We start from the raw sequence: 12,395 nt of genomic DNA on the forward strand, positions 1-12,395 counted from the left end.
CATTCTTCCATTCCAGCACCCAACACCCCAGGTCACGGTATCACGGCGTCGACATATCTACACATTCTTCGCCATCCCACGCTCCCGGGGGCCCTTTTAGCCTGCAGCCTTTGGCTTTGGTCGGTACCTGGCTTCGAAGTAGCCCAAGGGATGCCGCACGCCAGACGCACACCAGTACGCCTTCCTCGGCCTCCACACCACACACACACACACACACACACACACAACCCTCACACTCTCTCGACATGGCAGGCGCTAGACAAAGGACAATCAATCAACCTCTTACCAATCATCTCTCTGATGTTCCGGCACTGTTTCCGACGATTTGTCGCGTCTGTCTGCACATCCTTTTTCGGTCTCTTCGGTTTCTTTCTCCCTTGTCTCCGCCCAGGAGCTCGCGGCGATATCGAGTGTATTTCTCCCTTCCCCGGCCACAACTGAGCCCGGCGTGATGCAAATGATACGGCATCGAAACGGTGCTCGACGGTGACAGTCGATAGACGTACGCTAGAGAGCTACATCCTAGCTGCTGGGCTCCGACCAGGTCCGACCCGGCACAGGCACCACACACCACCACCATTGCTGCCAACACCTACACCAACACCGGCGGAACACCAAGTCATCACCGTCACATCTCACTACCGCGATTAACTCCGCCTTCGTCCCGTGACAACCACCACCATCACCATGATGATGTGAGCATCCCCTGTGCCTGGATCCGGCCCAATGCACATCTACAGCTCTCCCTTGGTCAAGAGGTTGTCGCTGTGCCAAGACATTCGCCAGAGGACTCTGCTTTGCACTACGGATTTCGGAAGCAAATGTTTGGCTCCTCACCTATCCCAAACGCCAAGGCTTCTTACAGCTCGCAAACTGCCCGTGGATTCGTCGTTTTCGAGTGCTTGAAACTCGAGTTCCCAGATCGCATTCGCGATTAAGCTAGCGAGGCTCCGGGCCGAGAGAAGGACAAGCGCCACCTAAACACCTTCCTCCCGACCAGTAATTTCGGTCTGCGTTGTCTTTCATCGCCGTCGTGCAACCGTCGACGGCTTCAATTATTACAGCCAGATGTCGATTCCAATGTTTCGGTCCCGGCCTGGGTCTAGCAGGTCTAGGACCGCCACATCATTAGGCTGGCATCCCTCGCTAGCCTTCAAGCCTCAGCTCCCCGACCTGATCCAGCCGCCATCGTCACAAGCTTTGCGGTTCTCCCTGGCAATCACTGGCACCGATACTTGGATAAGGACGATTGTAGTAGAGAAAACGATAACGACGGCGACGACGACAATGAACAACAATAATGGACAATAATAGGCGACATACGGAATACACGCGTTGTTGGACATTGCCCGGCTAGCAAAACTCTTCTTCAAATCTTCCAACCTTCCTGTTCGTCGCAACACCGCATTTACTCGCACATCCGCTTCTCCTGTCAGACAGTTCCTCAACAAAGTCCCCTAACACCCTACGTGCGCGCATGCTCTCACGTCTCTGTCTACCGTACATGGCACTCGGGTTGAAAACCTGCCGATGGTGCCCCGCCCTTGACCGAACGCGGGGGGCTGGCAGGCAGTCTGCCACTTTCACCCTTGCCCGCGCGCTGGGGGATGGTCGCAGGGACATGATGACAATGTCCTATTGCACACCGTTGTTGGCGCTTGCCGCCCTCTGAAAGGCTAGGATATCCACTGATCTGCAGCGCCGTATCGCAGAATTCCTCCCAGATCAGAGGTCCACAGTTGCGCTGAAGATCACCAAGACCAGATGTCATCATAGGCCAGGGGCATCAACAACCTCACCGCCAGGCTTCCTGGTTTTCGTTAAGCATCAATTGGCTTACCGCGTCAACCGACGCATGACTACTCCAACGCTCTTCGGTTGTCTTGCGGTAAATAACGTGCATGCATCGAGCGCCCGCCCATCGCCGCTCAACGCACAGCATTTGAATGACATTGCGAAAGCCCATGGTAGGTAGACGGTTCAGCTGCGGATGGGGCCACTTTACAACGGCTGGACTACACGTCGCCGACATTAACCGCTCTTCAACTTTCGATGAGCTGTCATATCATACGGCGCCGTCTATTCACAATGGGTTGGTTTCCTGCTGCAGGGCGAACTTCATGTTCTTGGCGCAACGAGGCTGCACTGCGATAATGGCGAGCTGGCCCGACACGGACACAAAATCTGATTGATCGACGCGTGGCATCTTACGCCGTGGAAAGGGGACTACTTCGCTCATCGGAAAATGGAGAATTTAAACTCTGCACGGGTGAAACGATGCATCGGAATCCCCGTCCCTGGCTTCGCGTGTCCCATCAGATGCTGGGAAGATGCTGGCACTTCGACGGCTTAGCGGCATGCTACTGCTGTCCGTCAGCGAAGAAGAAGAGGGCGCAAACTCATCAGACCGCTGATCAAGACCTAGGGCCAGATCCTTCCATCCCACTACGAATGACAGCGTTTTGGTGCCTTCTTCGCAACGACACGTTCATGGCCTTCAGCATCAAACAAGGTCTTCCCCAGCGGACGTTCGGGGTCCTCGTACTGTCTTCCGATTTCCATCGTCATTCAAAGAGTTTTTCATCGCATACCCGCCCTTCGCCAGACTTTGCCCAAACCATACACGGAGAGCTCGTCTTGTCATGCTGCGAACGGAAGATGCACAGCAGACCAGGGAGCTTGATCTAGAATCGCCCACAGGACGCGCAGCTTGGCCCGTTTCAGATTGAGTGCAACCACCTGTGGGATTGAGGCGAGGGCACAAGAAGCCATTGTTGCCAACAAACGGGATGCCGTTTTGGGGGACGCGCGTGGGAGGCTGCAGCAGTATGCAGGTTACTTGGACTGAAGCGGCGCGGTTGGCGGCACCCGCATACAGCTGCATGGGCCCTGGTCGATTTTCTTGGGATAATCTGCATATCCGTCTTGACTGCGACCCTGTGAATGCAGTTCGGGATGAAGGTTAGCGGTAGACCTTGACTCGGTCGTTCTGCAGATTGGACATTTCACGACTCCCCGCCAAGTCACTGACGATGTGAATGCCAGCGGCCTTGAAAAAGGCCGACACGACTACGGAACGGCATACATTCATCAACGCACACAATACCACTTGATATGCGATCGAATACCTTCTGAGTCATTCGATGTTGCTCCCTTGGATGGGTTCCTTAGCCCTGTTCTGAACGCGGCAGGTCGTGGCTCACGGGTACCTTTCTCGGGCCTGAGACACGGCCAGCCACGCTCGTTTTTGTTGCTCATGAGGGTCCCGAGATCTGACTTGAAGTGGTTCAAGTGACGGCGCCCTGATCTCACCGCTACAAGACTGAGACATGATCGAGAATGACACAGCCTCTGGGGTATCCCCAATCGCATAAGCGCCGGCTGGCCAGTTAAGCTTAGAGACAAATTCACGGCCTTGAGCCAACGACAGATTAAATCGAAACCCGTTTGAACATACGTGTGAGCAGGCACATATCCACCTCGGCACCGTACCGCTCAATTCGCTTCCACCAGTAGATGCTAATACAGCAACCACAAATACCATTGAGACCGGCTATTTTTCCTGTGCTAATGCGACCACTTTTCCTGTGTACTTAGTGACTTTGATGACGACGGCGATTGACGATGATAACGGGGGCGAAGACGAAGGACGCAGACGATAGACGACAATGACAGTAATAATAACAGTAGCGACTACAACAGCAACGACGATAGAGAGCACACAGGAAAAGCAGTCGCTCTAGCAAAAATGGGCGGTCTCATACCATTGATGGAGTGAAGCGAAACGATCCGCAAACTGCCAACTTTGCTGGTGGTAGTGTTGCGCCAGATGATGCTACATGGCGGGGGCGACAGCGTGAAGTTGGCCCTAGATCTTATCTGGGGTGGTCCCTGTTGACCGCTGGCTGTGTGAAGCTCCATCAACGGCCATCGTGACAGCACCGTCTCTGTACCTGGCAGCCAACCTCCAGATCTTCCGCGGCTTCCCAAAAGTGAAGCTGCACGATGCAAGGCACGGTGCAGACAGCAACTCCACACCCTTCAAGACTGGATGATTGCAACTGAGGACAAGGGCCCATGGTCCAGCAATACCTAGTGCCCATCGCCTTCGCTTCGTTGCACATTGCGCATGGAACGAGGGCACCCCAAGATCTGCTCTGTTCTTGGCGTTGGAGCGTATGTCTGTACCCTCTCTCATTTGATCGCTGACAAACTTTGTCAAATGTTGCTCCCGACTCAGCAGACAACGAACTTGAGCGGTGCCAACTGCAAGGTGAGGGAATAAGTGTTGGTGTTGAACAATCTTTGCCCCTCATTCCTCGCCGCTTTAACGACACCTCAAAATCTTAGCGTCAGTTGGGACAGCAGACAGACAGCCCGAGTTGATGGCTCAACTGACGATGAGCGAAGCTACTCTTAGAACGCTATCAATTTTTTACCGTTCACGCTTGGTCAAGGCACCGAGCTCGCTAGCGTTGAGATTTCCGCACCATGAGAAGCCATCTGCAGGCAGAGTGACAAGCCACCCAAGGGAACGATAACGACAGCGGTCATTAACGTCCTAGATGTCAAGGCCATCCGACCATCTTGCGAGCAACTACGATCTGAGCTCTTTGACTTGGTTCCAGTCCTCAGCTAGGCATATCCCTGAGGCTTTTGTTCTCCAAGCCGGCGGGCCTCGCCCTACGCCCCGTCCTAAACACCTGTCTCTGTCATCGGCGTTCTTCACCGCTCTTTTGACGGGCTTTACCTCGGTGTCATCCAACCTCACCCGCGCAGCCTTCCAGCGAACTATGATTCCCGCTCGCAACACGGATCCCCTGGGACCTGAATCGCAACATTTTTCGAACCACCTACGGCCGAACAGTCTGCGCTACGCACCGTATCCTCTCCGTATCGTTCGTCGGGGCGGAGGGACAGGGACGTGGGAGCAAGAGCGCATCAAGACGCATGAATAGCGCCATGCATGGCACGCAGTAGCTGCGAGCTTTCTCCGTCGCAGCGCACAGCATAGATGTGCGTGGGCTCGCATCCGAGGGACTAACGTGAACTATCTGATCGCTCCATGGCCTCTTCGCTGCAGCGGGAGCCGCACGCAAACAGGCCTTGTTGGTCGGAATGCCGTTTGTACAAGTCCCCCATCAGGCCATCTTATTCGGCGAGAGGCTCTTCTCCTGGGCGACTCCCTGTCGTGCCATGCAGACAACGCATAGAGGCGGCCGTGGCTGCGCTCGACGCCAATGTTTTGTTCCAACGCAGATGCCAGCAACGCACTCGTCTGCCAGTGGGAGACGGGCATTTTCTCAGCTGTCGGGCTGACACACCGGATGGCCGACCTGTCGATAACCCAGGCGAAGACACCTCCCCGGTGGCTGAATGGGCCGGCCGAAATAGAGGATGTCTAGATCGGGACCGAAGCCACTGGCCTGCATCTTTAGAGACGGGCATTTTTGTCAGCCATTTCAAAGGCTCTCAGTCACCTGGACCGTTCCAACGCCGTGCCTAGCTTTTTTACCGCACCTGTGGCCTGCCTCTCCCGCCGCCCTGCCGGTCGCCATGGACGTACCTCGCCCAAGTCTCACGCCAGCGTTGCTTTTTCTCCGCATGGACTAAGATCTGTTCCTGGGTTATCTGCCCGCTGCCATTGGATGAACGACACGTCCCGCTGCTTTGACTCTGCTGGTGGCATTTGCGCGTGCGATGAGATGGCCGCAGGCGAGTCATTGGCTCGCAACTTTGCGTGATGGTGCTTGGGCTTGCGGGTATTCACATGTTGCGGCGACAGTGCAGGAGAGGAAGAGGGAAAGCCAAGTGCCGTGACGGGCGGACGACGGAGCTCACGACGTTGCAGTCTTGCTGATCCATTTTCCCATGTGAGGCGAGGTGCCTCTGCACATGGGAATCGTCCATGGCAGACGACGGCTTGCCCGTTCGGAACAATACGACGCCGTGACGAATGGGCCTCGTCTGGACGCATCAGACTCTTCGGCCCAGGAGCTGACGAGCGGATTGGACATCCAACCCGAGCCGGGATGCTGAGTCGGGCGGCAGGTTATTGCAACCGGTGGATGCCCCGAGCGTCCACGGCATGTACTCGGCAGAGGCCGCAGACGACGGACGACCTGTTTTTCTGGCGCCGGGTGGTCTCTCCGTCGAGACTATTTCTTTGACTTTTTGCCAGCCAGGCAGTGAGCGACAGTCAGCTCGCCAGGCATCGTTCCCTACAACTTTAATCAATATACGTAATACGTCTATGAGGACAATAGCAGTAGAGAGAACCAATAGGGGTAGTGATGAGTATGACGATAACGATAAACGACGGCGAAAGCAATAAAAGTAGCGACGACGAAATCAAATACACGGGAAAGAGTACAACACTGCACGGATAGCCAACTGAAACTGCCCGGCTAGCAAAGACTCATTTCTTCTCGTCTGTGGAAGTACGTACGTGCTTGCGAGCTTCTTAGGCACATGAGCTGTCACGTCCCGATACGCAGACGGCCGGGCCGCGGAGTTGGAGCACGGCAGGAGGCTGCTGAGGTACCTCCGTCGTGGTCCTCCAGCTGCACGGTACAGGTGACGGAGTCGACCGTGTTTGTACAGCGGCAGCAATGGCTAGGCATCTTGTGGTAGCCTCGCTGATGGCTCGTCACTGAGATTCGCCGTCAACGTTGACTATTCGTGCTATAATATTTGGGTTGTTTCTACGGCTTTCGGGCAATCAACAAGTCTCATGTGGCGATATGTGATCAATAGAGGTTTAGTAATACCATTATGCATACAATACAGTCTGCCTACTCCGGATTCAAAGCCCGGCTACAGTGCCCCGAACGCCGTTCCATACACTATATCTGTCGTCATTGCTCATGAGCTTTAAACGTTTGGACCATTTCCATCTCTTACACACGCCCGCTCATTCGGCGGGCTGGTCACCTCACTTTTTATACATCAAGCATACTCTTCACCTGCTGCGGCTGCCCCGAGACAGAGACGGCCGTGCTGGTGCTGTTACTCCGCTCCCCGGGGTTGAGGGAGTTGAGCGAGGCGTTGTCCGACCTGCCGCGGGTCTGGGCGTCGGTGTACGAGGGCGGCGGGCCGTCTTGCATCAGCTCCGATGCGCGGTCCGGCCGGCCCGCCCCGGAGTTGGGGAAGAGCAGCTCCGCGGCCGCGTTCATCGTCCGCTCCTGGCGGCGCCGGTCGGACTTGCCGGCGTACGAGGAGAAGGTGGAGCCCTTTGCGGCGTCGAAGCCCGGCCGTACGGGCGTCGAGGCGTTGGAGCTGCTGCCGCCCATGTTGCCCATCTCGATCTCGCGCTGCTGCTGCTGCTCCGGCGGCGCGTCGTTGTAGGCTTGTTGCTGCTGCTGCTGCTGCTGCTGGGTGGCGGGGGCGCGGACGCCGCCTACTTCGCGGACGTTGCGGGCGATGCGGTCGCGCATGGACATCTTGCCGACGAGGTGGTCGTCGCGGGTGACGCGCTTCCACCAGGCGGGCTTGGCGACGATGCCGAGGTCGTGGTCGATCTCGGCCTCGCGCACGCGGCGCTGGCGCATGAGCTCCTTGTCCTCGTTGGGCGACATGAAGCCGTAGGCGATCTGGATGCAGAGGATGAGCAGGGCGGGGCCGTAGCCGCCGGCGTAGACGGCGGCGAGGTTCGCCTGGGTGTTGAGCACGGAGTAGTCCCAGCGGAAGGAGACGAGGCCCTGGTAGGCGATGAGGCAGGCGGCGAGGGGGATGACGAGCTTGAAGCGCAGCGGGGTGTAGCGGATGAAGCCGCGGGCTTTGTTGAGGACGCCGCGGTTGCGGGGGTAGTAGTGCAGGATGGAGTGGCGGAGGGAGGCGACGATGGTGAGCCAGCAGATTACGAGGCAGAAGGTTGCGACTTTGAAGCGGACGTCTGTTGCGTTTGGCTCGGCGCGGGCGGCGGTTTGGTCTGGCGAGCGCTGCTTTTCGATTTCGCCCCAGTTGCGGGGGATGATGAGGAAGAAGTTCTGGGGGTTGTTAGTTTAGGGAAGCTTGGAAGGAGGAGGAGGAGGAACTTGCCAGCCATAGCCAGAGGTAGTACCACAACGGCAGCCAGAACTCAAACTTGTCTCGCTTGTCGCCCTCGCGGAGGATGAAGGGGTCAGGGTCGATGTACTGCCGCTCGCTCCAGCTGCCCCAGTGTCGGACGGCCTCCCACACGAGCGCCATGGTGAACTGCTGCAGGAGGTACCAGAAGAAGCTATTGATGATGATGGGCAGGCCGACGACCCAGAAGCGGTCGACGTCGATGGTCATGAACAGGCTGATGAAGGCGGCGACGCAGACGAGGATGGCGTAGTACCACTGCCAGCGCTTGCCGACGGGGTAGAAGCGCTTCGTGGTGGGCAGATACTGGCGGCCGTGCTTCTTGAGGCAGGCGAGGATGAGCATGAGGGCGACGGCGTAGACGACGCCGATGGCGACGCCGGCCTTTGCGCGGGGCCCGATGGAGCGGATGGGGTCGTAGCACCATGTGGAGTTGACGAAGGAGCCGTTGGGGAGGAGGGCGACGGGGGTGTAGGGCTGCTGGGTGAGGAAGCAGTTTGAGCCGTTGGAGAGCGTGTTGTTGGAGTAGAGGGTGTAGTTCCAGAAGTCGAGGAGAGTGCGGTTGAAGTGGACGCCGCCGAGGACTGTGTCGGAGGCGTTTGCGCCGTCGGGGAGGGGGAGGAGGTCGCGGAGGGAGAGCGGGAGGAGATGCATTTTGGACGGCTCGGAGGAGGTTGTCGTCGTTTCGGGGTCTTCGGAGGGTTCGGATGAGGCGTTCGTTTCGGGCGGCGGTGCGCGAAGGTGATCCGTGAGGGGGGAATTGAAGGGCCGTCGGGCGCAGGGGAGATGGTTTAGAGGTTATGACATTGCTGGCGGATTGGGAGCGATTGAAGCGGACGACGACGACGACGGCGAGGAGAGAGAGGAAGGTCGGAGGTCGAGAGATGTTAGATGACGAAGTGGTGGTGGTGGTGGAATTATGATTGATAGGTGCTAAAGAGGATGGATGACAAGGTATATGGAAGCTTCGGAAAGACGGCGTAGTAGCGCAACTCTTTAGCGGCGTATCCAATGTTTTTTCTTTTTTTCCCTCGACTAATCGCGCGAGTGCGTATTCAGCGAGAATTCGCCGGTGCCAATCCCATTCGCAGCTTTCGAGTCCGTCGTCCAGTCCGGAGGAAGGAATGCGCTGATGATCAACAAGGTCGAGTGGGAGTGGACGCGGGTGACGGCCCCATGCGGAATGGGCGGATGGGCAGCTTGCCTTTTTTCTTTTGCGTCAAATTGTGGAGATGCCGAAGGTCCGGGAGGAAAACACAGAGAAACAAAGACCGGGGGGGAGGAGAGAAGAGTGACAAACAATGAGGCGGGTTGGCGGGCTGGGACGGGACCCCGGGAATATCGCGCAGTTTGATCTCGTCCCTCATTTGCTGACTGTTTTTTTGTTGGTTTTAGTGCCGCTTGGCGTCATGGGCGCTGCGGAGACCGTGCGCTGGGCTGGTGGGTGGCTGGCACGCGAGCCACAATTGGAACAATTCACTAGCCACATCTCGCCAGCCACGACCTCTTATGTCAGCGAAGCTTGCCGGTACGTACTCATTGCATCAAGCAGAGAGAGACAGGACACTTTGGAGCTTGGTTTCCCTTCAGAGCTTCCACCAGCTCAAGCTCACACCCACGCAACACCACCACCTCCCTCGACGAAACACCACCCATTGCGCCTACAACACATGGCCAATGGCCCCAATCCGCCCATCATGACCATCCAAGACGAACAGGAACCCTCCTACATCGACTACGAGACCTTCCTCTCCCCCGACTTCAACCCCGCCTCCTTCGCAAACACGCTCGTCCTCGCGACCAACAACCCCAACGATGCGCCCCTCGACCTCTCCACCCCGCTCTCCCGCGTCCTCTTCGACACCCAGGAGATCGACTCCCACATCGACGTGCTGACCACAAAGTCCGCCGCCCCGCTGCTGCAGTACACCGACGAGCAGAACGCCGCCAGCAAGCGCATCATCGGCGAGCTCGACGCCCAGATCAAGAGCCTGAACGACAGCTACCGCCAGCTCGAGAAGGAGGTCATTGACAAGCATGCCGAGGCCGAGGAGGTGCGCCAGGTCGCTACCCGCCTCTGGGAGACCCTGAAGCTCGGCCGCTCCGTCGGACGCTGTCTCCAGCTCGGCAGGCAGCTCGAGGTCCAGCACGCCGAGATTGCGGGCGGTAGTGTAAGCGCTGCGGCTGCTGCGGCCGGGAAGAAGGAGGACCACAGGGCGCTGGTGCGCTGCTCGCATACCCTCCTCTCTTTGAGGGAGGTGCTGGATCGTTCTGCACCCGGGGAGGAGGGCTACGGGCTGGGCAAGGTGGACGCGATCCGCACCCTGCGGGAGGGCGTCATCGCGCCGATAGAGCGGTCCGTCAGGGAGACGGCTGAAAAGATCATCCGCGACTTTACGATCCCCAACTCGGCCACCTTCGCGCAGGGCGAGGAGACCAAGGCGCGCACCGTGTCAGCCATGGTCACGCTGTTCCTGCTGTCACCGCAGCCCGCGATGAAGGGCGAGCGGTGGACGCCGACGCTGCTGCTGCAGGCGCTGGAGGTTTACTTCCGCTCGGCGCTGCAGTCGTCCATCGCGTCGCTGTCGCGGGCGCTGGGCCAGCTGCCGTCGCTGGACCGGACGCTGGCGGAGATCTCGGCGCGGTGCCAGAACATTGTCGCTCTGGAGGTCGTGCTGGAGTCGACGAAGCTGCCGACGCATCCGCTGGTCGCGACGCCGCAGAAGCAGACGAATATGCTGCAGCCGCTGCTGGCATACCTCGAGACGGGCAGCCTGGCGAGCTACTTTTGGAGGACGATGGCTGGCAACCTGGGCACGCGGGTGCAGGAGATTGTGAACCGGGGAGGCGTGTCGGCGAGGACGCTGAGGACGAACCGGGCGAGCGTCGGGGAGGCTGTGAGGGAGTGCGTTGTCAGGGGGTGCGAGATGCCGAGCGCGCTGAAGGGGAAGGGGAGGGGCGAGGGCAATTGGGAGAGGGAGGTTGCTGTCATGGTTGGCAGCGTTGTGAACAACCTTGGGAGGTGAGAAACATGTCTCTGGAGTCGGGTCTTTATGATGATGAAATGCAACGAATGCATTAGCGGTCACGAGGAAAAGTTTGCATGTTTTGCCAAAGCTCAGGTTTGGCTGGTCATGGTGAAGAGTCGCAACTCAACCACTTTCAATTTGCATCATCGACTTTTCACCGTCATTGGAGCGCAAAAAGGTGTTTGTTGTCGCATTTATCAAGAAAGGCAAAAAACAAATCAATGAAAGGGACGAGACTCGAACTCGCGCGGGTTGCCCCACCAGGAAACAGATGTTAAGCTGACCTTAACCTGGCGCCATAACCAACTCGGCCACCCTTCCAGAATACGTTGAAGACCCTTAACGTGGGCGGGCTCATCCAGCGCCGGCGCCGTCGACGAAACCCGCGATGTCCACTTCCAGCTCCAGTTTTGTGGGTTTTCTGTGGCTCTGTGTAACATTTGCAACTGTCAAAGACTCTTCCTCGAAATCGGAGCATTGTGAGGGACATCGGGACAAGGGACTGTATTCTCAACAGGTAGAGAGAGCCATGAGAATGGATAATCTCTTGAACGCCAAGCCGTGATGGAGTTTCAACGGCGTTGATATCTTGAACGCACATCACCGGACAACCAAGTCCGTCCTCTCCGTCTTGTTGTTGAGACGAACGCAAACCCCGAGTCAGGGGAAACCACTTTTGCCCTAGCCCACCGACTCGTTCTCGCAAACTCAACTGCCGCCGCACGTACGGCAGTCATGTAAACCCTCCATCCCCACGTTGTCCGTGCCCCTCCCTTTCCTTCCTATTGAATGGCACTGCCGAAAACACGGCGCTGTTAGGTTGCCTCGGCCGAACCATGATCTCCCTCCCTTCCCGTGGGCAGCAACTCGTACCGGCGGGCGGTAGAGAGGGAGGAGGTCCCCGTTAAAAATTGTATTCCAACTCTAAGCAATCATGCTCTAGCGTTGCTTCCTGTAAAGTCCTTGGCACCGCCCTAGGTGCGACGCCCTAATGCCGATAACGAATGCGAGGGCAGCGTAAAGACGACGACGACGGACAACTCTCTGCAATTTTGTTTACTCATCACCCTGCTGACAAAATACATGCTATCCTATGGCTGGAATATGGACTTGAAAAGGTCCTAAATCGCGTAACCGTCGCATCAAACCGGGGCGACGGGGCCAACCCCTTGACGATCGTCCTCGAACTTACCCACATCGTGAAGGCCTCATCGCAGGATAAAATCCCCCAAGCCACGCACCTCGATATCTGAGAAATTCCCAGTACCAAAGGACACACCAGCACCAAAGGACACACCA

At 57.5% G+C, this 12,395-nt stretch overlaps 2 protein-coding genes across 2 annotated transcripts; one reads left to right on the plus strand and one right to left on the minus strand.

Moving 5' to 3' along the window:
* Positions 1–6,941: 6,941 nt before the first annotated feature.
* On the minus strand, positions 6,942–8,721 carry CGCA056_v006155 (Uncharacterized protein; the record flags this gene model as incomplete). Its single annotated transcript, XM_037321406.1, has 2 exons — positions 6,942–7,988; positions 8,170–8,721. The coding sequence occupies 2 exons, from the start codon at positions 8,719–8,721 to the stop codon at positions 6,942–6,944; spliced, it is 1,599 nt and encodes a 532-aa protein (XP_037179684.1).
* Positions 8,722–9,737: 1,016 nt separating this feature from the next.
* On the plus strand, positions 9,738–11,093 carry COG5 (Conserved oligomeric Golgi complex subunit 5; the record flags this gene model as incomplete). The annotated part of the gene is made up of 1 exon (XM_037321407.1): positions 9,738–11,093. The coding sequence occupies one exon, from the start codon at positions 9,738–9,740 to the stop codon at positions 11,091–11,093; it is 1,356 nt and encodes a 451-aa protein (XP_037178794.1).
* Positions 11,094–12,395: the final 1,302 nt, after the last annotated feature.

Source organism: Colletotrichum aenigma, assembly GCF_013390185.1.
Source record: "Colletotrichum aenigma strain Cg56 chromosome Unknown KSG_Cg56_contig04, whole genome shotgun sequence".
NCBI classification, from domain to species: domain Eukaryota; kingdom Fungi; phylum Ascomycota; class Sordariomycetes; order Glomerellales; family Glomerellaceae; genus Colletotrichum; species Colletotrichum aenigma.